At 41.4% G+C, this 27,991-nt stretch overlaps 1 protein-coding gene across 7 annotated transcripts in view; it reads right to left on the bottom strand.

The window, feature by feature from the left end:
* Window positions 1-2,651: 2,651 nt before the first annotated feature.
* Window positions 2,652-27,991, bottom strand: part of KIF21A (kinesin family member 21A) — a 270,632-nt gene continuing 245,292 nt past the window's right edge. For all 7 annotated transcript variants that reach the window (XM_077473889.1, XM_077473892.1, XM_077473894.1 and 4 more), the window contains 6 exons: window positions 21,851-22,031; window positions 20,611-20,775; window positions 18,711-18,828; window positions 17,066-17,236; window positions 16,766-16,965; window positions 2,652-3,914 (listed from right to left, as the gene is read on the bottom strand). In XM_077473889.1, coding sequence (XP_077330015.1) covers window positions 3,821-3,914; window positions 16,766-16,965; window positions 17,066-17,236; window positions 18,711-18,828; window positions 20,611-20,775; window positions 21,851-22,031 — 929 coding nt within the window. In that variant the 3' untranslated portion in view covers window positions 2,652-3,820. The remainder of the gene's footprint in view (window positions 3,915-16,765; window positions 16,966-17,065; window positions 17,237-18,710; window positions 18,829-20,610; window positions 20,776-21,850; window positions 22,032-27,991) is intronic.

Raw genomic sequence — 27,991 nt, 5'->3', positions numbered from 1 at the left:
GCTCCGAGCTCCTAGATGACCGGAACCTTTGAGAGAAAGTTGAAAACCCTGGAGATCTGAGGTGTATCGATCCTGAAGTGGGCACCGACTATTCGGATGGCGATCCATGACCTGATGTATACGAATGGTGTGCGACGCACATAAGCCTGCATGACACATTTACTATATAGTAGTTTGTGTCCACCATTTTCGGTAAGGGTATCCACCGTTTTCTATAATATTTTCTGGCTGTGAACGGAAGGCTATACATAGTTCATACCAACGGAATATCTGGACTCACGTTTTACATTATTTTTTCATAGTTGGACTTTTTTATACTCATATTGTTAGTTCACTGTAGCACATTTTCTGTATTCCTTACTAGACTGCACAACATGTGATATGTGTGCTGACCTTTTAAGTGTGATTTCACTACCAGATCATTTGGTGATTTATGTCTAGGTTTTTTACATTTTTTGACATTATTTGTTATCATTCGTTATTCTAACACAACAAATTCAATTAACACCGATGGCATGTGTTCATGAGTGTTACTGTCAAAGGCTAATTGCTCTATAGTGTGGGCCCGAGGCTTTGGAGAGATAACTTTGTGGTGGTTTACATACTTGTGGGATTTTAATTTATTGGAGGCAAGAGTTCTGTGAGCACTGTGGTGGGATGCGTGTCTTAACCATAGTAGCACATTGCATCTTTGCTGGTGTGGAATATTTAAGATCACGGAAGAAGAAACAAATTATCACTATTGGATGTAATGGAAGTCTAAGCCCCTGTACACATGGTCGAACATTCAGACCACAAAATCCGTCGGATTTTGTCCGAAACTGGTGTTGCGTACACACGGTTGGACAAAGTTGTCGGAAAAACCGTTCGTAACGTGATGACGTTCATTCGTTATGACGGGACTACGTTCAGGCTAATAGCCAATAGCTTTGGTCTCGTAATTTGATCTGAGCATGCGTGGCACTTTGTCCGATCGGAATTCTCTACAAACGATTGGACAGAGTCCGATCGGATCATGTTGTCGGAAAATTTTATATCCAGCTCTCAAACTTTGTTGGTCGGACATTCCAATGGAAAAAGTCAGATGTAGCCCACACACGGTCGGATTATCAGTATATGTGTTTTGGAAGATTCACATAAGTAATTTATATTATTCACATATTGTGGCAATTTATGTTAATTTGATTGTTGATCAGCGCAGCATCTTTTTTTCACTTAACATTCGAAAACAGTGCTGCTCAAAACACAAACCCAACAAGTGTTGACCTGTTTTTTTTATGAATGCAAATGACACCAGAGAAATAACGTGCAGTTCAAATACAGCCTCACAACGGTCATTCACACTGTGCCATTGAAGTAATTGGGAATCCGCTGTAAAGAGAAAAGTCTTCTTTCCCTGAGAATGCTCAGCTACCAAGCTCTGGGGCCACCTATATAAAACTTCAGCATTACCCGATCTGGCTGCTGTTTAGCTAGGTGGAGCATACACAAGGGATGTTCAAATCAAACTGGGAATTTTGAGTTTATATAATGAAAGAACAAATTTCAAAGAGTGGAAGCTGCATTTTTCAACATACACCCCTGCTACATGTATACACTTATCCAACCATTTAACCAATGCCTGGAAAGCTTCGGCCTAGAAAGATTTGTCAGTCTGAACCATCCTAGGCCACCTTGCCTCACTTTGTCATCAGTGCTGACTCCCCCCTGCCCCCTCCCCCCCCAGGAACTCTTTTAGGGTTACAAACAGGTGGTAATCACTTGGAGTGAGTTCTCGGCTGTAAGGAGGATATGGCAATACCTCCCAGCCGAGTTGGTGCAATGTGCACGTCATGCGGTGAGCAGTATGAGCTTGTGCGTTGCCCTGGAGAAACAGGATGCCCTTAGTAATCACATCAGGCCTTACTGCATATCACTCAAAACTCAACAGTAATATTTAGGGTTGTCCCGATACTAGTATCGGTACCGATACCGAGCATTTGTGCGAGTACTTGTACTCGCACAAATGCTCCCGATGACAGATCAGTGCTGCATATCATCGCCAGCTAATCTGTATTGTGCTTTAAAAACTGTCACATGACAAAAAAAAAAAAGGTATTGGTAATAGGTATCGGCGAGTGCTTGAAAAAAAAAGTATTGGTACTTGTAGTTGGTCTTAAAGTGGTATCGGGACAACCCTAGTAATATTCCCTGTTGATAGTGGCACCACATGAATAACTCCACGTTTGACCCAGAAAATACTTGCCATCACTTTTTTGGTGGTGGCGAGTTTGTGGTGGCGCTGTTCCATGCACACAATAACACTGTTGTCTACCATCTTGATCAATGACATCTGGACTGGCCCGTGACATGTGCGTTGCTTATCAGTAATAGGACACACTTGCCACTTACTGCTGCGTGTAGTAGCATCCCTTTTTATACCTGTAAAATGAGAAGTCCTGGTTTGACTTCAACACCCCTCATATGATAATGAAAGTTCTGACCAAGACACCGACTGGAGGACAGTTGTCATACTGAGCTTGCATTCCCATTTTGTCTATGGCTGGCTTTTAGAGATGACCAGTGCAACTATATCATATATGAGACAAACATTCTAGAAGGAAAAAAGCATATGCACTTCATAGACTTCCCATAATCAAACAACCGCAAAGTCACAGTTTGCATGTATTTATTCATGCATTAGCTTAGATAAAGGTCACAAATTATCTCAATCTACAAACAAAATATGCACAAATATTAAACCTATATTAAATTTGCAGGTTTCAAATTTACAAAATAAGATTAAGAAAAAGCATGTTTTTTTTCCAGATTCACACAGATTTTTTAAAATCAAAAGCAGGAGTTGAAGATCTTTTTACATCCAAAATTATATACATTTTCTACCACAGAAAATATTCAAACTCTCAAATAAACAAAAAAAACTGTATTCAAAATATATTTAGCAGCATTTTAAATTAGAAGAAAGCAAAAATGTATGCAACTGATAGAGCTGTAAGAAAAATGTAAGTATGTTATGGAAAAAAACTAGTAAAAATAATTTAAAGCATTTAAGTTTTAACAGTAGGACACACGCATACATCATACAACACAGCTTTGCCTTCCGGCCACATAAATGGTTAACTGTTTGAGGAAAGAAGAAATGTGTAATCTTTAAACATTTACTGCACATAAAATCCTGAGCACAAGGACTTGCAGAAAAGCTGAACTTTGGTCAAGTATAAAGTAAGGTATTCAACACCAAAGCTTTATTGACAAGGAGTGAACACTTGTAATACATCAGGTACTGCTGGAAAAATTTGCATGCTGATTTTCTATTTTACCAAAAATCATCATGGGAGTTTTTGTTCATCAATACCAACAAGTGTCTACCTCTTGTCTTGGCAGTTTTTATACACAAGACCTACAGGCACAGAGTTTGTATATGTGATAGCGGATACTACAAAAGTACTTCAAGTAAACCCTGTGTGTTATATTTGCTTGTCTACCTTAACCTCATAATACAGCAGAGCCACTGAAAGTTACACAGAAACAACTTTGTACCAATTGCACCCATGACTAAACACAACAAACCATGTTTTCAGTCAGGGAGTGAAATTTAATTGTTTAGGGTATAGAACAGCAGGATTGTTATATGCGTGTGCAAAATTTGGTAAGTAGCCTACCGCTGTTAAGAATACAGTAACAGTACAGTTGATCACAATTTCCAGTTAGTTCCAGTATACTATATGTCGCAGTTATAATTTAACAAATGCCCAGATAAATCCAACGGTAAACAGTTTGTCACAGTTTCTCCTTAAGACTTTATGTTGATACTTCCAGTTCAATTGCTGGCAACCTCTTCACTCGTGTCCCCAGCATCAGATAGCTGCCCGTCCAGTGAGCCATGAGCTTTCCAGATCCTCACCGTTTGGTCACTGCAAAGAACATAAAATGAGAAATACAAATCATGAGGCTAATGGTTACAATAAAGAAAACGTAATATTAATGGCCATGACATTTTTGGGCTGAGGAGAAGTGTAGAAAAGCTGCATTGATGCTACACACAGCTTACATTGGCATAAAGAAGAACACTTGCGCTGTAATAGTCAGCTTTGCTCATACCGAGTATGGTCAAGTTTGAATAAACTGTACTAAAGGGCAATTTATGGATGGCTGGGCCACATTTGCTTGTGCCTGACTGTAAACGTGCACCCAAAACCTAATACTGTTCAGCTGTCATTTTGAAAGACAAAATTTTTAATTTTCCTGCAATTTATCAAAAGAAAAAAAAAAAAAAAAACACAACCCTCACACACTATATGGAAAAAAAAACAGGCATTAAAGCTTTTGCAGAATCACTAAAGTTTACATGTATTTAATGCAGATATGCAGCCATTATCAAAACCGTGTTTGTTAGAAATGAAAAGGCTAAATACCGTTTGACACCACAGCTGTTCAGTCACGCGATCCCCTTGTGCTGGCCGCCTCGATCTATGGGAAGGAGCCGAGATTCCCCTGTAAAATCAGCTGGCCAGCAGAGGGGAATCTCCGCTGCCTTCTGCTTCTTTCCATAGATCTAGGCTGGCAAGCACAGAGGGATCACGTGACTGCACATCTGCGGTGTCAGAAATGGTATTTCGATTTTCATTTCTATTAAACACTTACAGTTTTGGTAATAGCTGCATATCTGCAATAAATACATTGAAATGTGCTGTATTATGCAGCAGAATAGACGGTGGAGGGGCGGGGAGGAAACGCTCTCAAGTGGACAGGGAGTGAGGGGGTAGAGACTGTTAGAGGAGAGACAAGGGCTGCAGGTGGAGACACGTAACCTGACCATGGTAGTCAGGGCTCAGAATCCATGATTATCGTGGTCGGCAGAGGCAGAGGGACTCAGGAACTGGCAGGATCAATCAGGTTTATTACCAGTTAGGCAAAGAAGAATTGAACAGCACAAGCACTCTGCTGTTATTCATTCCTTAAAATAACAGGATCTTAGTAGTTTTTTTTTTTAGGTTTACAAACACTTTAAAGCACAATTGGCTAGGTATCTGTATCCCACTTTATTTTATAATGGGTTGAATTAAATATTTAGTGGTTTGCTCATCCCTTGTTGCTATGAGTTGAATGAGGCCACAGATTTTAAAATTAGGATTACAGAGGCAATAACATTTCTTAAACATTATTTCACCATACCTAACAATATCTAAACTATATTTGAAGCCAAAACATTTTTTTCAGTGTCCTGCAGGTTTCCACTGTTCGGCCCTTGCTGGGGAAATGCCCCCTCACTATTTGTGTCACACGGGAAGTTTATAGCTGTCTCCAGAACAAGCTGTGGGGGAAATCTTTCAAAGGGCAGATCTGTTCTGGTATCAACTGTCTAGTAGATGATTTTTCCCTCATTTCCTCCTGTGTTTTGGGGAAAGGGAGGGAAAGGAAATCTCTTCAAAATGACACAAATTATTCACCAAAAAATGGTTTTAGATATACTTTTATTGCTCGCTGAAGTACAATGTGGAAGCTCCTGCCACCTTTTTCATTAAACACAAATACGATTTAATATTTTGATTCACATGTTATTTGACTCTGTAAAAAAAAAAAAAATAATAAAAAAAAAAAAAACTTGGATTGTGCTGTATAATTTTTATTTGGAATAACTATAGTTGTAGATCACTGGCCTAAAAACGCAATCTAAACTAGAAATTAAAATAAAGAAATGCAACTAGTTGCAGACCTTTTGGACATGCTAAACATCAGGGCTTGTGTAGCTTGTCCAGTCTCTCTACCCTGCTTCTGGACCCCCCTTCCAAGTATAATGTAATTAATCAAAGACGTTGCTCTCACTGATGGGGTGTGGCCGGATGTGTAGGGTGGAGTGAGTGTGATGAGAGGACGCCGTGTGTAACTCCCTCCAAGGCCCCCATGATGGAAGCGTGGAGCGTATAATGTTTAATGCCACGGCCGAGTACAGCGTGAGGAGGGCCGGAGCTGAATAACATAGCTGGACGCTGGACGGGAGGAGGAGTGACAGCGTTACGCGATCACGCTGCGCCGCCGGGGATCTCCGCTGACCTCCGAGGTTGCAGCCGTCGTATCCGACGTCCGAAGTGAAACGCGAGTCCACGAGTACCCCCGATCAACGCCGAACCTCTCCAATTGTGAGACACTGAGAGATACCGTGCACAAGCGTTACCGAAGGCTCCCCCGCTCCCCAGTAAGCTGCGACAGGAGGAAGGAGGTAAGCGGCAGGAGTGTGGGGAGGAGGAAGCCGGCAGTCAGAGGGGTACTGCAGGCAGAGGACTGGTAAGGAAAGCTGTGGTACAGCGATGCCTATGAGCCGGATGGGGTAAGAAAGACCTGTACTCTCCGGTCATCTTTTCATTTTGTCTCCTTCTTTCGATGTTCGGATTTCACTGCCTCCTGTGTGTGCCTTAAGGCGAGAGACTGCTAAATTGTTAGCCTGGGCAAAGGAATACTTCCTGGCAAAAAAGAATCTGAATATGTTGTAAGCAGCGCTTAAGAAATATCTGATTATGAGAACGTGTGGATTGACTATAAAGCTGTTTATAAATCCAGCTCAGTACTGTATTGACCTATTAACAGTGGGACGGTCTCTGTTTTAAAAAAAAAACTGACAGGCTAAACAATTCATGAGCCAATGTGAGTAAATAAATGTATGTGGTGCTGCAAAACCAGGAAACAGGAGGTTTTTGTGTTACCTGAAATAAGCATTGGAATACGGTCATTACTGCATTAAGTGAATATTGTGTGGTGGGCGGCTGGATCAGTATCCCTTTAAAACACGATATAATACGATATATCCAGGATTGTCCCGAAGTAAGGACGAGAAAAAGGAAAGTAAGATGCAACATTTACGTTCTGCAAAAGAAAGGGGGGAAAAAAGCTCGCAACAGTCCGTCACAGCAGCTAAGTTAGAACAATATGCCCATAATCCGGCTCAGTCATCTCAGACCCCTCCAAAAAAAGGACAGTCAAAAGGGCAGCAAGGTGTAATGACTGAAAGGAAAAGTGTGGGGCAGTCAAATATTAATATCAACACACAAGCCGGAGCAGGGGTAAAACCCTCAGTAAATAAAAATGCGGAAGCAGGGGAACAGAATATAGAAACTACAGTAGGTGACTCCCCCCCCGATAGAAAAGGAGCCAACTATAAAGGATGTGTTACTGGCCGTAAATGCATGCAACATTTCACTTAAAGAACTCTGTAATCAAATGAAGGGAGTGAAGGAAGATCTAATGGTGGTAAGGCAAGACTTACAGAAAGTGGTGGAAAGGACAACAGAACTTGAGACAAGGACGAGTCGATTAGAAGACGATACAACCTTCTTAATTAAAGAAGTAGAAAGCCTGAAGGAGCAGTTCAGTGGATATAGAACAAGAATGGACGAAATGGAAAATAGGCTCCGGAGGGACAATGTGCGAGTAGTGGGCCTCCCCGAAAAAAGCGAGGGTGTAAACCCTATGGAATTTATGGAGCATCTTTTGGTTGAACTGTTTGGAAGGGAGGTTTTTTCAACAACGTTCTCAATAGAGAGGGCGCATAGGGTACCCTTTAGAGCACCATTGGAGGGGGGCCGTCCCAGGCCATTACTGATGAAATTACTTAATTATAAGGATAAAGTGGTGTTATTACGGAAAGCAAGGGAAATGGGGAATGTACTGTATAAGGGTGTTAGAATCTCACTATATTCTGACTTTTCCCCAGAACTTCAGAGAAAAAGGGTAGAGTTCCTCCAGGTGAAACGCAGGTTACAGAAGCTCAGGGTGCCGTATGCTCTGCTTTATCCTGCAAAGTTACGGATTAATGCACTAGGGCATACTCAGGTTTTTAGTTCCCCGATAGAAGTGGAAAAATGGATAGAAGAAAATAAAGAAAAGTTGTAGTTGCTGGGGTTTCTAGTACTGAGTGGGATGGGAAGATAGAAGGAGAGGGGGGGATGAAGTATGTGTGTTTTTTTTTTTTTTTTTTTTTTTGGGTGTGTGCTGTCTGTGTCTGTATGGGAGGGGGGAGGGAGGGAGGTAATACACGGCGAGTGCATTAGGTGAGGGTGGTAAATAGGTTGTGAAGAGAGTGGTATAAGGTCACTAATAGCCCCTAGGGTAACACCTAGGAAGGTGGGGGAGGGGCGGGAGGGAGGTAGAAAGGGGGGAGAGGGGGTGGGTGTAGTAGGGAAAATAGGGGGGAGGTCGAAGGGGAAAAAAAAATATAAGTATGCACTAATAAATGTAGTACAGGAAATAATTCAAAGTAAAAAAGGACACAAATCGTGGGGTGGTAAAACTAGGGGTGGTAAAAAACAAGGAAAATTTATTGATTACAAGGGGGAAAATGGTAATAAACGATCATACAGTATAATGCATATTCAAAGACACATAACATACGAGTTAATGGTGACGCCTAATAAATTTGTTATTATACAAGGGAGTAATATATGGGGAGTGTGGTATAAGGTAATAAAAGAAGTTAGAGGGGAGTTGGTGGGTACTGGGAGACAAATGGTTCTCAATAGTGTTATCAGTAGACTGGTTATTTCGCTCTCTTTCTTTACTACCTTAGGTTTTTCTTTTTTTTTCTTTTTCTCCTCTATATTTGTTTATGGCTATGCAGGATGGTAAAATTAAGATAGGCTCTTGGAATGTGAGGGGGCTGGGGACGCGGCTGAAACAAAAAGCTGTGCTATCCTTGTTGGAGGGATGTGGAGTAGAGCTGCTATGCATACAGGAGACCCATTTAAATAGAGATACAATATACCGGCTGCAGAGTAGAAAATATCAATCTCAATATCACTCTGTTTATTCGACATATAGCAGAGGGGTGAGTGTCTTGGTAAAAACGGGGGTGAATTTTGTATGCAAACGGGTTAGCCTGGATGAAAAAGGCAGATACATTTTCTTACAGTGCCTAATTGAAAATAGAGAATGTATGCTGGCAAACATCTACATCCCTCCACCATTTAAAATGGAAGTGCTTTTTAAATTACAGGAATTTTTAGTGGGGATAGATGGTGTCCCTATAATAATAGTAGGGGATTTCAACATGGTATTGGATATTAAAATTGATAGATTCCCAGAAAAAACACTGGCGGAACCAGCTTGGCAGGGGAGGTTGGGACAGTACCTGGAAGAAGTAGGACTACGGGATTTATGGAGAACTGGGAACCCGGGAGTTCGGCAGTATAGTTGCTACTCGTCCACACATACTACGTTATCCAGGATTGATATGATACTGGGGAATGACCTGGCCTTACAAATGGTGGAAAAGGTTGAATATCAGCCCAGGGGGATTTCAGATCATTCCCCAGTGACAGCAGTATTAAAAATGAGAGAACGTAAGGTACAGAGGTTGTGGAAAGTGAACCCGCTCTGGCTAGAACTGATAAAAAAAGAGACAGAAGAATGCCCTGAGAGAATTCAGTGGGAATTAAAAGAATTTCTAAAAAATAACCGGGGTACAGTAACATCGGGGATCCTGTGGGACACTCTGAAAGCTTTCTTAAGGGGCCTTATGATCCAATCAATAGCAAAAATAAACAGGAAATCTAGGGAACAGGAGGTACAAATAGGGAGAGAAGTGTCAGAGGCTGAAAGAGATTTTATTAGAGACCCCACGCAGGGCAAAGAAAAAATCTGGTTAGATAAACAAGAAGAACTTAGGTTATTAGCTCTAAAGAAAGCAGAGATTCAGCATATGTTCCAACGCCAAGCCTCCTTCGCGGAAGGGGAAAGCGTGGGAAAAATGTTGGCACAACTGGTGAAGAATAACTCGGGTCCTTCCTCAATCTCGGCGATTAGGATATCTGAGGGAAAGGTTATAACAGAAACGGGGAGTATTTCCCAAGCATTTGAAGGATATTATAAAAACTTATATACTGCACAAAAAGTGGGGATGGATGAGCAAATGGAAGCATTTTTAGGTCAATTAGAGGTACCATGTTTGAAACAAGAAGAAAGAGAGGAACTGGAAGCCCCAATAACTTTGAAAGAACTTCAGGAAGCAGTTGCGAGTATGCCAAATCAGAAATCGCCTGGGCCGGATGGACTACCGATTGAAGTCTATAAAAACTTTGGCGAGATACTGATTCCTGAACTTCTGGAGATGTTAAGGGGAGCATATGGGGAGGGTAAATTGCCCCCATCAATGATGGAGGCGGTTATAACCCTGTTGTACAAAGAAGGGAAGGACGCCTTAGATGTTGCAGCGTATAGGCCAATCTCTCCCCTGTGTACTGATACAAAGATATTGGCCAAGGTATTAGCGACTAGGCTTAATCGAGTCATAGCAAGATTGGTCCATATGGACCAAACAGGGTTTATAGCCAACAGGTCAACGAGTATAAATATTAGAAGAGCCTTTTTGAACTTGCAGGTCCCAATGGATAACGATACTCCGGGTGCAGTGGTGGCATTGGATGTAAGGAAAGCATTTGATAGCGTAGAATGGGGATATATATGGAAAGTTTTGGAGAAATTTGGCCTGGGTCCTTCCTTTATAAGATGGATTAGGATGCTATATGACAAACCTAGTGCGAGACTAAAAATTAATAACGAGTTATCCGGGAAAATAGAGTTGGGGAGAGGGACGAGGCAGGGGTGCCCATTATCACCCCTGCTCTTTGCATTGGCCATAGAGCCCCTGGCATGTGCAATTAGAGCAAACCGGGATGTGGTCGGTTTTGTAAGAAAAACTGGAGAGGAAAAAATCTCACTTTATGCAGACGATATCCTATTGTTCTTAGGGGATATGAGATACTCACTACCAAGGGCAATGGAATTGGTGCAAGGGTTTGGAGGCTTCACTGGGCTGGAGATAAATTGGGAAAAATCGGAATGTCTCCCTTTGGACCCAATTGGTCAGCAAATGGCCCTGGGATACCCCCAAATGCCAATGGTGGATAAGTTGAAATATCTGGGAGTAACCTTGTCAAGGGATCCTAAGCAATATATAAGTTATAACTTAGCCCCATTACTGGCTAAGTTTAAACAAAAAATTGCTATATGGAAACGATTGCCTCTCTCGGTCGCTGGCAGATGCAATCTGATAAAAATGATATGGATGCCCCAACTTTTATACATATTACACAATGCCCCAATATGGATTAATAAAAGTTGGTTTGATAAAATCGAGATGCTGTTTAGGGAGCTAATATGGAGGGGAGGACAGGCTAGATTGAAATTGCGGATGCTTCAGCTACCGGGAGAGGAAGGAGGATTCGCGGTCCCTTATCCGGAGTGCTATTTTTGGGCGTCCCAATTACAACAGCTAGGGGGGATCGATGAGAAGAACGGAGGAACCCCAAATGGGAGATTAGTATTAACAGGCTCCCCACATAGCACCCTGATCGAGACCCTGGAAGCGGACTCATTCCAGTGTAGATGTCCCACAGTAAAAATGATGTTAAAGCTATGGGGTACAATTAAAAAAAAAATGGGATATAGTGAAATAACAAAGTATACGCCTCTATGGAACAATAAGAAGCTACAGGAAATATGGCGGGTTGGAAAAATTGTAGATTGGGAAAAATGTGGCATTGTAAGGCTAAGCCATCTATATGGCGGCAGGGGTATTAAATCTTTCGACCAGCTGCAAAGAGAATTTAAGATATCACAAAATTCATTTTATGCCTATATACAAGTGAGGCATGCTTTAAGGACCCAGTTTGGAAACCTGTTATTAACATGGGAGGAAATGCCCTTGCTATACCCAGTAGCACAAGCAGGACCCACTAAAGGATTAATATCTAAATTCTATGCCCAGCTGGGTGAACAGATTAATAGTGAGAGGAAAGGGAGGGTTGAGAAAGGGAAATGGGAGCAGGACCTAGGTAATATAACACGAGCACAGTGGAAAAATATCCTAGCGGCATGCCCAAAGGTCTCGGTCTCTCCTCCTCAGAGGATTTCCCATTTAATGGTAATTAATAGAGCATACTATACTCCCCAGAAATTATTTAAATTTGGTAAGAGAACAGATGACTTTTGCCCCAGGTGTGGGGGGTCAGGGAATTTAATGCACATGCTTTGGAAATGTCCCAAATTATTTAGATACTGGGAAGGAGTGGTAAAGACAATAAGTAGGGTTTTTGGGACGGTAATAGAGTTAAATCCCATAGTGTGCATTTTAGGCTACAGAGAGGAGGAAGTAGAAAGGAAGGGAATAACAACGGCAATCCTAAGATGTTTATTTCAAGCTAGAAGGATGATAGCTAGGAAATGGCAATCAAAGCTACCCCCTACAGTAGAGGATTGGACAAGGGCGGTAAATGACTATCTATGTAAGGAGAGGGCAGTATATGCAAAACGAAATAACCTAAAGGAGTTTAATAGGAACTGGCGAGAGTGGATAGGAGTGATGCATACCCCAGTTTAAACCATGATAGGAAAGGGAAGAGGGGAGGGGGGATGGGTAATGGGAAGGAGTAGGGTAGGGTACATTAAAGGTTCGGGAATTATTATAACACATTTATGCTATACTGTAGGATAAAAGCACCAATATATATATAAGAGGGGAGGGGAGGGGGGGCGGGGTGGATAGAAGGGATGGGAGGGAGGGGTGGGGTTATAACAATAGGAAAAACGTAGGAACTGCAAAAATAGTGATGGTAGGAGAAGGGGGGATATGGTACTGTTTAGATAATGTGCTTTTGTTTTTGTTTTTTTGTTTTTTGCTAATTATATATGATGTATGGATGTATCTTCATGTCCCCCTTCCCTTCCTAGAACTCTAAAACTCAGATCTCGGAAGGGAAGAAAGAGGTATTTGAACCCTGGTAATGTTATTTTAAAATGTGGTCTGTATAAATGTGAAAATTTAATAAAGATTAATAATTAAAAAAAAAAAAAAAAGACGTTGCTCTAACTGTCAAAAAAAGTAGTCTGAATCAGTGTTTATAAACATTGTATAAGAACTTATACAAAGATAAAAATGTAACATTGTTAAATTTGTATCTTTTTGGTCATTCTTCTGCAGATCAAAGGGGTTGTAGATCTGCAGATATCAGTAAAAGGGGTTGTAAAGGTTTGTTTTTAAACAACAAGTTATACTTCCCTCTGTGAAAGGGTTTGGCAGAGTGGCCTGATCCCTCTCTTCAGGGGTCCCCCAGCGGCGCTCCTGGCTCCTCCCTGCATCGAGTGACCCTTCGGAGACCCGCTTTTCATGTGGGTGCACTCCAGAGTCCTGCTACTGCGTCCATTGACACAGGCAGCAGGACTTGGCCCGGCTCCCACGTCATTGGATTTGATTGACAGCAGCCAGAGCCAATCTGTCCAATAAATAAAATGTCCCTCTGTTTAACCCCTTATTGACCCTCAGTTTATTCTAATCAGCCCTTATTACCTACTACTTCATCTCTTCTTTAACTATTTTCCTGCTGATTTTTTTTTTTTAATCAACTATTAACCCTTTCATTGTCAGAGCCGTTTTTGCACATGTTTAAAAAAAAATCATTGTAGGCCTGAAGATTACACAAAACCCACAAACAGTATATATTTTCTGAAAGCAGATACCCTAGAGAATAAAATAATGTCACACTATATTATTGCAAAGGTCTAGGTAACGCAAAATGTCAGTAAAAAACACACTAACTTGAATTTTAGAGCAAGCCAATGCAATAAATTACCCATATTTTTGGTAAAAAAATTAAAATAAAAGATGAGGTTGCACTGAGTAAATAGCTACCCAAAACGCCAAACCTTACATTTTTGTGTTGAAATGGCTTCAAACTTTAGTACCCCATATTTTCTATAGACGACACTTCAAAAGCCCCCAATCGTTATCAGTTTAATGTTAGTTTGTGTTAGAATTATTTCTCTCTCTCATGTGTATTGCAATAATTTTCACATGTAGGCGTCCCGATTTATGTGTGTGTGTGTGTGTGTGTGTGTGTGTGTGTGTGTGTGTGTGTGTGTGTGTGTGTGTGTGTGTGTGTATTTTGGAGGAGGGATTTTATGTGCTTGGGTGTGACTTTTGCAGTGGTGTGCGAGAGCAATAGGGCGGCAGCACCACCGCACGAATGCGCTCACCTGCAGCCACCCGATTTGTGTGCAATACCTCCCACTGTCAGGTCCTTAGGACTTACGCACCCGGAGGCAAAAGGGTTAACATTTTGTTTTTGTTTATTTTCTGATTTTTTTTTTCTTTTTTTTACTTGTTTACATATTTAACATATATTTACACATATCCCATTTAAAAAAAAAAAAAAAACACAAAAAAAAATCCAAACACTTTCATTTGTAAATAGCTTTGCATCTAAATCATTTTAGGTGTCTTTTTAACCACTTCCCACCCGGCCAATGCATATATACGGCCGGGTGGGAGCCGTCTACTCCTGATAGGACGTTCAGGAACGTCATTCAGGAGTAGCGGGATCGCCCGCGCATCGGCGCGATCCCGATGTGCTCGTGTCACCCGGACACGGCACATCTCAGATCGGCAGGAGGGCTCTGTGATTGGCCCTCCTGATCACATGACGGCCGTGTCCAATCACGGCCGTCATGTGATGTAAACAAACAGCTGGTTGCTAGGCAATCGGCTCTCCTCTCCTCACACGGAAGTCACCGCTGAGGAGAGGAGAGCAGAACGCTGCAGCCGGCTGATGATCAGTGAGTATGGGCTGCTTTTTACAGCTTTTTACTCACTGATCATCAGTGTAGTGTAAACACACAACACACCACACAGTACAAACACAGTCCCCACATATGTCCCCAAAACACACATGTCCCCAAAACATACATGTCCCCAAATAATAAAAACACATGTCCCTAATAATAAAAACATGTCCCCCACATATGTCCCACTAAAATCACATGTCCCAATGATTATCTGCACACATATGTACGTGATCACCTGCACACATATGTACATGATCATTTGCGTACATATGTCCGTGATCACACAAACCAATTATTATACACTTAACGGAATTTTTTTTACCAAAAACATGTAGCAGAATACATTTTGGCTTAAATTTATGACAAAATTAGATTTTATTGGATTTCTTTTCAAATAGAAAAAAGAAAATATTGTTTTTTTTCTAAATTTCCGCTATTTTTGCGCTTATATCGCAAAAAAAAAAAAACGGAGTCGTGAATAAATAACACCAAAATAAAGCTCTATTTGTGCGAACAAAATGATAACAATTTCATTTGGGTACAGTGTAGCATGACCGCGCAACTGTCACTGAAAGCGCTAGAGCGCTGAAAGCTGAAAATTGGGCTGGGAAGGAAGGGGGTGAAAGTGCCCTGTATTGTAGTGGTTAAGCAGGACAAGATACAGAATAGAATGTGCACATTTTATGTGCAGTAACACCAATTCTTTTTAAGCCAACACTGCTTGAAAAAGTGCATTTTGTTTACCTTCATTACATTTTATTGTGGGAATCATTGTTGCAAGACAATCTAATGAAAACAAAGCCTTATCATTATAAAAACATACTGTATATATAACCTTGTTATCTTTAGTAATGACAAAGTTATTGCTGAATAAACAGGTCCATAGCAGAAATGTAAAAATTGCTCTGGCCCATAGGGGGTTAACAGGTGTGGGAGTGGTTAAACAGAATTAAGCTAATAACAGTACTGGCAAAAAAAAAAAAAAAAAAAAAACAATATAACCATTTAAATCCTGAAAAAGATAGTTAAAGCGAAACTGCAGTCTGCTCGCATAATTTGAAATAAAAACATCTTTGCCATACTGAAGCTTCCCTCTAAACACTTTGCATATTATTTTATATATACTGTAACTCTGTACTTGCACAAATATGCTGCAGAAATATTCCCCCCCCCCCCCCCCCCTACTGAGTCTGGGCAGCTGAAGCTGCTGTCTGTTCACACTTCCCGTATTTCTGTGCTGCTGGCTACTCAATATACACTTCCCAGTCTCGGGCTGGTGCAGTAAGCAATCTGTGGTTCACATTGTTGTTTATAAGTTGCCATAGGAATGGAAGCTTCTCTGCAAGTTCATGCCCTGTTATTGCAAAGTATCAACAGCATGGAACACAGAAACAGCCGAGGAAAGTGTACTGCTTGTTCAAACAGGAAAGCAGCAAACAAAAGTATTTTCTATTTTACCACGATGTACTGTATTTCTCATCCCAAATGCAAACAGAGTAGACAAGCCTTAGCTGCAGCCGAGTCCTGTACCGTGATCTCACACACACAAATCCTCTGGAGAGAGAGCTGCCTGGAGGCGGGGCTCAAGCATGGAGAAATAATCTCCTATGCAGATGAGATAAGGAATGTGAACTTATCCAGGGAAAATTTAGCAGACTGGCCTGGGGGTGTAATAAGTGTAAGGGCTGAAATCTCCACATAAACAGATAGAGGAATCTTCCTTTCACTATGCTAGATGTAATTCTACTCCTCTGTGAAAGTACATGGATCCTTTCTGTCTCCTCCTATCCCCGCCCTCATCCAACCCCCTCCAGCCCTGTAGCCATGCTCAGTAGTATTAAGCTATTCCACGTCTCCCCGCCCCCCTCATCTGCCAGCTACCTATCAGTGAATGAACAGATAAGCAAAAAGGAGTACTGCTGGGAGATCTGACATTTCTCTCCCAGGAGTCATTGCAATGCAGGAAACCTCATTAAATGCCTAGGCGTTTTTTCAGCAATGAAAGAGGAAGTACAGAGAATAAGGCATTTAATTCCACCAAATTATAGTTTTGATTTCCAAAGATTACACAGCAAGGGCAGAAGGTTCAACTGAAGGAAACATGAAAAATGACGGAAGTTCCACTTTAATAGAAAAATGATATGAAAATCCTTACTCTGACGCAGTAAATATGTGTGTTGAGTTGGTGCAGATTGCATTTATGGGACTATCATGACCCTTGACCTCTCCGATAGGCATGAAAGTATCTATATTCCAAAGTTTCAGGATGCCTCCCCGACAGCCACTGAGAAGAACAGGGCAACTGGGCACGATTCCAAGAGCACACACCCAATCTTTGTGGGCATTTGGAACTTGCTGGAGGGAAAAGGAAAAAAATAAATAAAAATAAAGCTCAACTTGCACCAATGGAAATTGTCAGAAAAATAAAAAAGGTCCAAATGTTTAAAACACATACATAAAGAAGGTCTTTCCGGGAAAGGTCCCATTTTTTTAATCCGTTGTCCCTGGAACCACTGAAAAGGTTGTCTCCGCTGATGACCACTGCTTCAATGCCATCATAATGGGGTGGTTCAAAACAATGTGTAGGACTTATGGCGCCAATAGCACCTTCACTAATATCAAACATCTGTGTAAAATTAAATAGAAGAAATGATAAAATAGACATATAGTAGAGAGGAGCAGACAAACCTGCATGAACACAAATAAAGCCATGAATAGGGTCTCCCAAAATAGCAGATATCTGAAAATACCAGCTGTTCCACTGGCCAATCAACCCTGTTCTGCTGTGCATTGATGTGCACACCTAACAAAATTCCTGCTCTGCCAGAAAGAATACTCTTTCAGTTAAAGCGAGTGTAAACCCGCTGTTGTGTTTTTTCTTTTTTGACCACCTGCAAAGGAAAAGGCATAATGAGCTAGTATGCACCTCATACTAGCTCATTATGAAATACTTACCATAGAACGAGGCCCCGACATCTGTGCCGATCCACGCCGGGGGAGCCGACATGTTCCCACTGCGTTTCTTCTGGGTATCGCGGCTCCGGCGCTGTGAGTGGCCGGAGCCGCGATATCGTCACTCCCTCGAATGCGTGCGGGAGATTTCATCCCCTGTGCGCATGCGCCGCTGCAGTCAGCAGCGCATTGCGAGGGGAATATCTCCTAAACTGTACAGGTTTAGGAGATTTGTTTTACCTACAGATAAGCCTTATTATAGGCTTTCCTGTAGGTAAAAGTCCCCAAAACGACTTTACAACCACTTTAACTGGTAACTACAAACAAGTAACAGATAAAGTCTGTGGAACAAATTTCTTTTTTTACACACAACTAGCAGTTTCACTTTAACTTGTGTTGACATCAGACTTTACACAGCAATACTCAGACTGGAAGAGGGAGTGGCACTGTAAACCAATCAGGGCTCTATTGCTTTGCATCAGCTGTTGATGACAGAAGTGGAGAACAGAGATAACCTCATCTTTTCCTGCTAAATAGGCAATCTGGAAGAGACAGCTAAGAAAGTGGAACTTCCCCTCCTATTGCATATGGTCACTAACCACATGGAGAGATAGTGTTGAACTGTACCCTGGAGGATGTTTTCAGTTATAAATGCAGGACATACAGTATATGTGGGGAATATAACCAAGATACAGGTTATGACTTTGACCTGAAGTTCTACTTTAAATCATGGGCCTTTTTACCAAATGCTGGCCATACGCGGCTTGAATTTTGGTTGATCGATGCTGGCTTGGCCAAAAGCCGACTAGTGTATGGGCATGCTGGCACCACATTAACACCACTTTGTACAAAAGTCGATTATAATCAACTGTGACTACAGCCTGTTGTACAATTGATTGGATGCCAGCGCTGTGCGGCAATCAGACGTAGGGCAGTTTGGGTATTCTGATAGCTGTTGCAAACAGATTTCAGAGTAGAACACCTGGCAGGGGGATGATTTGTCTGTCTGGTTTAACTGAATCATCGTGGATTAACATAACTTTTCAATCAGCTTCCTAAATATTCTGAAGAAACTGGTGACCAAATCACATATTTCAGATATATATCATGCATAAATATGCTATTGCACACAAAATTATAGCAGTTACCTTAATGTAATGATCTTTCGAGCCTGTGATAATTAAGTCTTGGCCACTGGCAACCTGATCTACAGTTAAACACATGACCGGCCCAAGATGTCCAGTTAACTTTCCCGTAGACTGAAACCTTAAAAAGTGAAAAACAGCATTTTAAAAAGGAACAGGGTTTTTCATCATATGCTTTAGTTTTATACCCAGATCTTGTTGGAGTACCCCATGTCACCAATAGCCCATAAACTGCTATTTTACCAGTAACCTAGGAATACCACCTCGCTCCTGGTTTAAAGTGCAGAAGAAAATAAAATTCCACCCACTGTAGTGTCTGGTCTCCCTCAAGGGCCTGTTAAGACTCTCCACAAATAGACTTTTTTTTTTTTTTTTTTTTTATAAAACCTGATCTGATCCGGGGTATCTCTATTCAGCTTTAATATTGTGATGAAGGGTAATCAAAAAGCCCTCTTAATTTGTTGGGTATTTCTGAGGTCACCATGACCAATAAAGACTAACTGAACTCCACCAACTTTGTGGTACTCCCTTTTCTCAAAGCTACTGCTGATGCTCCAAGGACCTGTCTAGGCCCATCCATCTAGAGAGCTGCCACTGTTAAAATTTGGATCATTGTGACAAATTGCCGGGCACTCCACCTGGGTGCTTCCGCCAAGATACAGCTTCCTCCACTCCAGGTATTATAGCTGAGCAATCCACCCAAGAACTAGATTGATGTGCAAACTGGAACTGACTTTATTGTAAACTCACAGACAAGCCTATTTGACTCAGGTCAGTGCCCACCCAATCAATTCGGCATCAGTCGCCCAGAAGGAAGACCCAGGGCTATCCAAATCTCATTACCCAGCTTTCACTTGTGTAATCTGTCCACTAGACAAGTCATCATGAGACAAAACTTATACAATGTTCCAGCAGTCTGAAAAATTGGAATTAATTTATCTTCATAGCTTTCTTGAGAAAGATTGTTGATAAATATTTCTGTCCCAAGTGGAGGAGCTTCTCCAACCCAGTCTGCAGAAGGCCCACCACATTTCCTGTGACCATTAACCCACACAAGATTAACATTACACCTTTCCACTCCAGAAGGGAAGCTTTATTGTCTTTATTCAGAGAATTAATCTAAGCTTTGCTCTCATCCTTCATCACTAGAGACTAATCCTCTTTCCCCATGGGATTAGAGGCTGAACTGAGTTATTTTCCATGCTCTGTCCCTGTCATCTATTTTAGGGGCCCCATAGCTCCACCAAAGTAGCTCTATTGAAAATGCCTTCACTGGCCAGCCCATATAATCTAACCCCAGGTGTTCCTAATTATGTACTATGCTCCCACATACTGTTACCAGTTCTGATCAAGATCCCTTGTGCCGCCAGGCAGAAGTGCTAACCACTTTGTCACATGCTACTATTCAGATGTAAATATAGAAGGGCAATGGCAGAGTGGCAAAGAAACAGGCTGCCGATTGGGGAAAGAGGTTGATTTTATTCTGATCCTTGCTGGCTAGAAATGTCTAACACAGAACAGTAAATAAAATTAAGGCATACATTTTCAGTTTTATCCAGTATAGAATGATCACTTGCTCATCCATAATGAAGCGGTTAGTGACAAAATGTAATAAGCAGCAACTCTAAATTACATTAATTCTTTATCTCACATTACATATATTCTAAAATAATATTTTGAATTTTAAAATCATATTCCTAATTTTTAGGACCCTGACCAATATGCCAATGTTATTTCAGGATACCTATAATTGTATATTATGCATTTTTAAAAAATGGTACATTTAAATATTCATGATATGTATAGATGGCTTTTTTTTTTTTACATTATATTCTATCCTTTTTTGTCCTCTTACCAATGATTACAGGTACCCAACACCATAGTTTCAGAATTAAAAGATTACCTTTTCAGGTCCCACATTCTCACTGCATTTCCAGCTGCTGCATACAGGAAGGTACCCGTTGGCTTAAGTGCAATCTGGTTAATTTGGTTTTCACCAGGAGGAATGGTCACTGTCCTGCTTTGACTTCCAGCACATGAATCCCATGCCATAACTTGACCTGAAGACCTTAAAATATCAAACACCACAACCTATTACATAAACTTTCCAGTTAAAATGACCAACACACTTGTGTATGAAATAAGCAAGAAATAAGCAAGACTTTGTTGTACTTCACTACAGAGTTAAAATGTATAAAATAGCATGCGTGTACAGTTTATGTCTATTCATCTTCAGCAATGTCCTTTTGTTTTCCCACCAATGACAGGTAGATCACAGTAGTATGACACACTTTCAACACTAAACCTCTTTAAATAGGAATTCCGTCCACCCCCTTTCAAAATTAAAAGTCATCAGCTATACATACTGTAGCTACTGCTTTTTAACATTAGGACACTTGCCTGTCCTGAAGTCGAACGATGTCGGCACTGCAGCAGATGTTCACATCGGCTGGTCGGGTGTTGCCGCCGTCATTGGTGGTAAGGGAACCTGGCAGTGTAGCCTTTCATCTTCACGGCTGGGTCCCTGCTGTGCATGCACAAAGCATACTGCACTCTCTCACTGGCCCGGCAGAAGGGGAGGGAGGAGGGGGGCCGAGCTGTGACATACTTCACCATGGCCCGTTCTCCCAGAAGTAGACATGTCAAAAAGGGGTCCCCGTTCCCCCACGAAGGTGCCAAATGTGGCACTGGTGGGGGGGAGATGAATAAGCGGAAATTTCAATTTTGGGTGGAACTCCACTTTAAATTATAGAAGATAAGGTTTATCAAGGAAATGCTACATAATGCCCAAATTTATATACAACCAATGTAAATGATAGTCAAATTTTATTTCATACTTTTTTGTTGCTATGCAACATATTGGAGGGAAAAGTAAAGACCTTTATATAGTGCTGTGAAGTTTACCATTTCATTAAAAAAATTCTTATTAAGGCGATGTATCCCGCTAGAGTTCCCCCACTAGAAAACTCTTATACATTGCAGCAACTGCCTTAATTAACTTATTAGTCTGGGCCTAGCCTGCATTCACAGATCCGATTAATGTGCACTGTATATGGACCACTGAAAGGTAAACATTTTTTATTTTTTTTAAATACTACTATAAACAAAACAAGCCTGATGATCTCCTTCTGAACAATACTTACGTAAGCGTCTTTATGCATTTTGCAGAATCTCGGATGTCCCACACCTTAATATAAGATGTCGAAACTGTAAATACCAGGCTTGTGTAGTTACAGTATTTCACCGAAACCACATTATTCGGATGCCCCCCAAGTGACATAATTTCCTGTCCGGTGACAAGATTCCATACTTTACATGTACGGTCTAGGGACGAAATAAACACATTTGGATGTAAACCTTGCACCATTGCAGAAAAAAGCTTCCATTTATAGTTTTTCTGGTCAAAAGAGTGCCATGTATTGATTGTTTTGGCTTTTTTATTTTGGAATTTTTTACTATACACCAACACTATGCATTTTAAACAATTATTTCAGGAGCCAAAATACAGTATAACGTGTAACAGTCAAATCCAAATAGTCAATGAAGTCAAACAACCCACATGCACAAATGATTTAAAAAAAAAAAAAAAAAGGAAGAAAAAAGGAGTTGGGAACTTTAAAAGAGCTTCTGCATTATTAAGGCTCAGTTAACACTGCAGTGATGCGGGAACCCTGCAAATCCAGTACGGGTTCCCGCATGTCTCCCGCCACCAGTTCACACTGCACTATGCCAACTGCTGGAAGTGTCAATACAAGATTAATGACAACAACTGTCGATTCGAACATGAATCAGATCGCGTGGGTGGGAACGCCCATGCGATCTGACTCTGGCGCGGACCAAAAACGGGTCCTGCGAGAGTTTGGTCAATGGCTGAATTTGCATCCCACAGACATCGCATGTGATTTGCACAGCAGTGCGGTGTGAATCACATGCATTATCCGACATGGCAGCAATGAGAACCGAGCCTCAGACTCAAAATATATCAGAAAAAAAAAAGTCTCTGCTTCAGAACACGTTAGGGCTTTGTAAATATCACACTATTATTACTTTATTTAAACAAATATTACTTTAAATGATCCATCACTTTCAACTCAAGTTACACATGTATGTGCGTATCATTTATAAAACACATTTTATGAACACATTATTGGGATTATTTTCCCCCAGGAGACAGCTCTGTTTTAAGTGTTTTTTAAATGTTTATTTTCCATTTGGAGCCAGTACTGGAAAACCGAAAATCAATGACTCAATGCCTTTTCTGAAGCTAAAATCATTACATACTCAACTAGCATTTATCTTATTTCAGGACTGAAAATATCTGTCTATAAAATGCATAGTGGGTTGTTTGGTTTACTGCTGAAGCCTGTGCATCTGGAAGTGTCTCAAGAGAATTACTAACTTTACAAAATTTTACAACGGAGGGAAAAGAAATGATATCAATGCTGACATAACTAGTAAAAATAAATTTACTGTATTATTCTCACAGTTACAGTACGTTTTTTAAAGTACTTCATGTTATTATATATTGAGTTTAGAGTAGTCCTTTGGAAGTGTGAACACAAATGTATTTATATGAAGACAAGGGCAAGAGGTTCTGAGTAAGCCAAAGCTGTTCAGAAATCTGACCATTCTACATGGTTTTGTGGTTTCCCTCTATAGGAATCAGCAAGTTTCAATCACCTAAAACCTAAAAGAAAACATCAGATGAAACTGCAACTAGTGAAACAATGGTTTAAATTTACTTTAATCTGTGATGGAAAAATCAGGATGTCTGATGAAGTGGGAAAGCTTCAGAAAATGGACACCAAACATAATACTGTGTACTTTTTCTAAGTAATGATGTGGAACATTCATATGGTCTTAAAAGAAGTGTGAGTTATAAAAAAAGAAAAACAAAAATCAATTATACTCACCTAGGTAGATGCAGCTGCAGTCCAATGCTGCATCTGTCCCCCGCCAACCCTAAGAGAACCGAGCAATGAAAGAACGCTGATCGTTAAGGTCTCGGTCTTCAGTGATCAGAGAGCCGATGAGTGTCAGTCACGGGATCTCTGCTTTGCCCGTCCAGGGGTCACCGAAGCTTCGGGTCGTGCAGCCGCATGCTTATGCAGCGTTTCTGCAAACCTATAGCTTTACATCTGCAGTATGAAATCCAAGGCACTGCTGCTGTTGAATACTAATTTCAGGAGATTTGGATTAAGAATTGGGAATGTTGCAATGGTTTTGCTCACTGTTCTCCTTGCTTGAAGACTCTGATTGAGGAAGCCCTGCTTCTACCATGATGGCTACCTCAAAGACATAGTGCACCACAAGTAGGGTTGCCACCATCATCCCTTTAAACCCAAACATATATTCATTACACAGGAGCCAATTTAATGCAGATAAGGCACCGAGTTTAAATATCACCTTAATCAGCCACAGAACGTGTGTAATTAATATGTGTTTGGGTTTAAAGGGATGAGGTGGCAACCCTAAGCACCGGGCATGGTAAGTCAGCCATAGGGAAAAGATCCACTGTAGGTATATGACCGGTAATAGAGGTGACAATTTGCTGTACGTCGGTCTTATTTTGAGCACTGCTTCTGTGCTATGTAGTAACAGGTAATTCTTAATTATCCGTGCATCACCCATCACTCGTGTAGGAGAAATACAGACTCACCGGATTACTATATGATAGGAGATTACCTAGGCACAAATCCTTTAGAAGGTATAATGCAATCCCTTGAAAACATATCCTTGTACTCGGACAATAAAGCTCGATAAAAGCAAAATGATTCACGGGAAAAAAAAGAACAGCGTTTCTCCAAGTCTCAGCATGCGTTCCACCACAGGAAAAACCAGAACCAACCATACCGGAGATGTAAGAGCAAGAGCGCAGCTTCAATGCATTTCGTGGTCAACGTGTCATCAGGAAGCTTGCTGATGACGTGTTGACCACTAAAGGCATTGAGGCTGCACGCGCACTCTTACTGACATCATTTCCTGTATGTTTGGTTTCCGTTTTTGCTGTGGTGGAACGCAAGCCGAGACTTGGAGAAACTGCATTCTCTTTCCCTGTGATATCGCTGTACATGATGGTGCTAGCACATTAGCACCCCACAATGCAAGTGTGAATTTTATCACTATTATCACTTGTTTACAAAGCATAGTGCACTATGAGAATCATTCTGCTTTTATACAGCTATATTGTCCTATGAGTACAAGGATACATCAAGGGATGCATTATACATTCTAAACTATTTGTGTCTAAGTAATCGCCTATTATATAGTGAGTCTGTAATTCTCCTACACGAGTGATGGTGGAGCACGGATAACTAAGAATTACCCGTCACTACACAGACTTTTTCTTTGGTGTTCAGGTTCTCTTTTCGAGGACTCTCTTATATTTTGTTCCTATATTTTGTTCAATATTTTTGCGTGGTCATTCAATATGCATTAATATTTTTCACATATATTGTTTATATGTATATACAAGTTAGCGCCAACCTTTTATAGATCGGTTAACTGTTTGGAAGTTGATTTACTCGCGCGCGCCACGGTCAACGGCGATACGCCGCGAGTGGCGGCTCCCGTGCGCATGCGCGGGAGTGACGTCATCGCGGCTTCGCCGAATGACAGCGGCAAGGCAGCAAGACCCACTGAGAAGATGAATGCGCTGAACTACAGGGGACAGCGGTGACTTCGCTGGCTCCTGTGTCAGGTAAGTGACACATAATGGACTACTATGCGATGCATAGTAGTCCATTATGCTTTACCTTTGCAGGGAATGAAAGAGGAAGTCAACCCATCAGGGTTGACTTCCTCTTTAATACTCACTGTACATTATATTGTGCGGCGCCACTTCTTGATTATTTAAAAATGATATTCAAATTTGTATCATCCTTCTCTGCACAACTTGTGGCACTCCACAACACAGTGCCTTGAAAAATTATTCATACCCCTTGAAATTTTCCACATTTTTTCATGTTACAACCAAAGGTGTAAATGTATTTTATTGGGATTTTATGTGATAGACCAACACAACTGGTACAGAATTGTGAAGTAGAAGGAAAATGATAAATGGTTTTTATTTTTTTTTACAAATATGTGAAAAGTGTGGCGTAAATTTGTATTCAGCCCACCACCCCCCGAGTCAATTTGTAGAATCACCTTTTGCTCCAATTACAGCTGCAAGTCTATTTGGGTATGTCTATACCAGCTTTGCACATCTAGGAGAGTGACATTTTTCCCCCATTCTTCTTTGCTAAATAGCTCAAGCTCTGTCATTAAAATCCACGCCACACTTTTCACATATTTAATTGTAAAAAAAATGTTGAAAACCATTTATCATGTTGTGAGGATATTTTCTTTCAGCAGAGACTAGGGAAGCTGGTCAGAGTTGATGGGAAGATGGATGGAGCCAAATACAGGACAATTTTTAGAAGAAAACCTGTTAGATTCTGCAAAAGACTTGACTGGGGTGGAGGTTTACCTTCCAGCAGGACAACGACCCTAAACATACAGCCAGAGCTACAATGGAATTGTTTAGATCACAGCATATTCATATGTTAGAATGGCCCAGTCAAAGTCCAGACCTAGATCCAATTGAGAATCTGTTGCAAAACTTAACAATTGCTGTTCACAGAGGCTCTCCATCCAATCTCACAGAGAAGAATGGGCAAAAATGTCCCTCTCTAGATGTGCAAAGCTGGTAGAGACATACCCAAAAAGACTTGCAGCTGTAATTGGAGCAAAAGGTGGTTCTACAAAGTATTGACTCAGGGGGGCTGAAAACAAATGCACACCATGCTTTTAACATATTTGTAAAAAAAAAAAAAAAAAAAATGAAGACCATTTATCATTTTCCTTCTACTTCACAATTTTCTGTCACTTTGTGTTGGTCTATCACATAAAATCCCAATAAAATACTTTTACGTTTTTTGCTGTAACATGACAAGGTGAAAAATTTCAAGGGGTATGAATACATGGCACTTTATGAGTGAATTTTTTGTTTTTTGTTGCTTCCTTTATTAAAACTTTATGTACCGTATATACTCGAGTATAAGCCGAGATTTTCAGCCTCTTTTTTGAGGCTGAAAGTGCCCCCCTCGGCTTATACTCGAGTCATCGCTGTCTGCCTGCTCGATCAGCGTGTCGAGCAGACAGACAGCGGCCATTCTATTCTAATTCAAAAGCCGCGCCTCCGGCTCCGCCTTCGCCTGTGATAGGCGGAACACTGAATTTCCCAGCAGCCTGTGTTCCGCCTATCACGGACATCCGCTCATCCTCGTACTACGGACGAGGATGAAAGGATGGCCGTGATAGGCGGAACACAGACTGCTGGGAAATTGTGTTCCGCCTATCACAGACAGGGAGGCGCGGCATTTGAACAGGAAAATGGGCGCCGACGAAGAGCGGTGATCCTGGGACGGGACCGGACGGAGGCTCGGCTCGGCTCGGGACGGGACGGGACGGGACCGGACGGAGTCTCGGGACAGGACGGGACCGGACGGAGTCTCGGGACGGGACGGGACCGGACCGGACGGGACCGGACGGAGGCTCGGGACCGGACGGAGGCTGGGGACACAGGTAGGCTGGACACACAAGGCCTCACACACACACACACACACACACACACACACACACACACACATGGATGGACACACACACAGGGATGGATGGATGGATGGATGGACGGACACACACACAGGGATGGATGGATGGATGGACACACACACACACACACAGGGATGGATGGATGGATGGACACACACACACACAGGGATGGATGGATGGATGGACACACACACAGGGATGGATGGATGGATGGACACACACACAGGGATGGACAGGCATATCTCACCCTCGGCTTATACACGAGTCAATAGGTTTCCCAGTTTTTTGGGGGTAAATTGGGGGCCTCGGCTTATACTCGGGTCGGCCTATACTCGAGTATATACGGTACATTATGTTTGCATGCCATAACACATACACAAATGTAATGCATTCAAAGTTGTGTTCATGTGAATATTTCTGGGGAGGGGGTCCATAGATTTCATAAGTTCATGACTCAAAAAAAGAACCACCGTGTTAGATGGACTAGCAGATTTAGATGCACTAACAAACTGAACCCAAACTCCAGCTAACACCCTTTAAGCAGTTAAATTAAAAAATGTTTTCTTTTTTGGGATAAAAGTTTTACAAGCTGACCACTTTAAGAAACCCTGTCAGTGTTAAATAACTTATATCAACCCTCCAACTGCTATATTTACTGGATAGCTTGATCTGGCTGGATCACCAGGTGA

The sequence above is a fragment of the Lithobates pipiens genome, unplaced genomic scaffold (genome assembly GCF_037356315.1).
Source record: "Lithobates pipiens isolate NorthernLeopardFrog02 unplaced genomic scaffold, aLitPip1_a1.2 Scaffold_8, whole genome shotgun sequence".
In the NCBI taxonomy this organism is placed as follows: Eukaryota; Metazoa; Chordata; class Amphibia; order Anura; family Ranidae; genus Lithobates; species Lithobates pipiens.
Note: the sequence above shows the minus strand (reverse complement) of the source record. Positions and strands in the feature narration are given on the sequence as shown.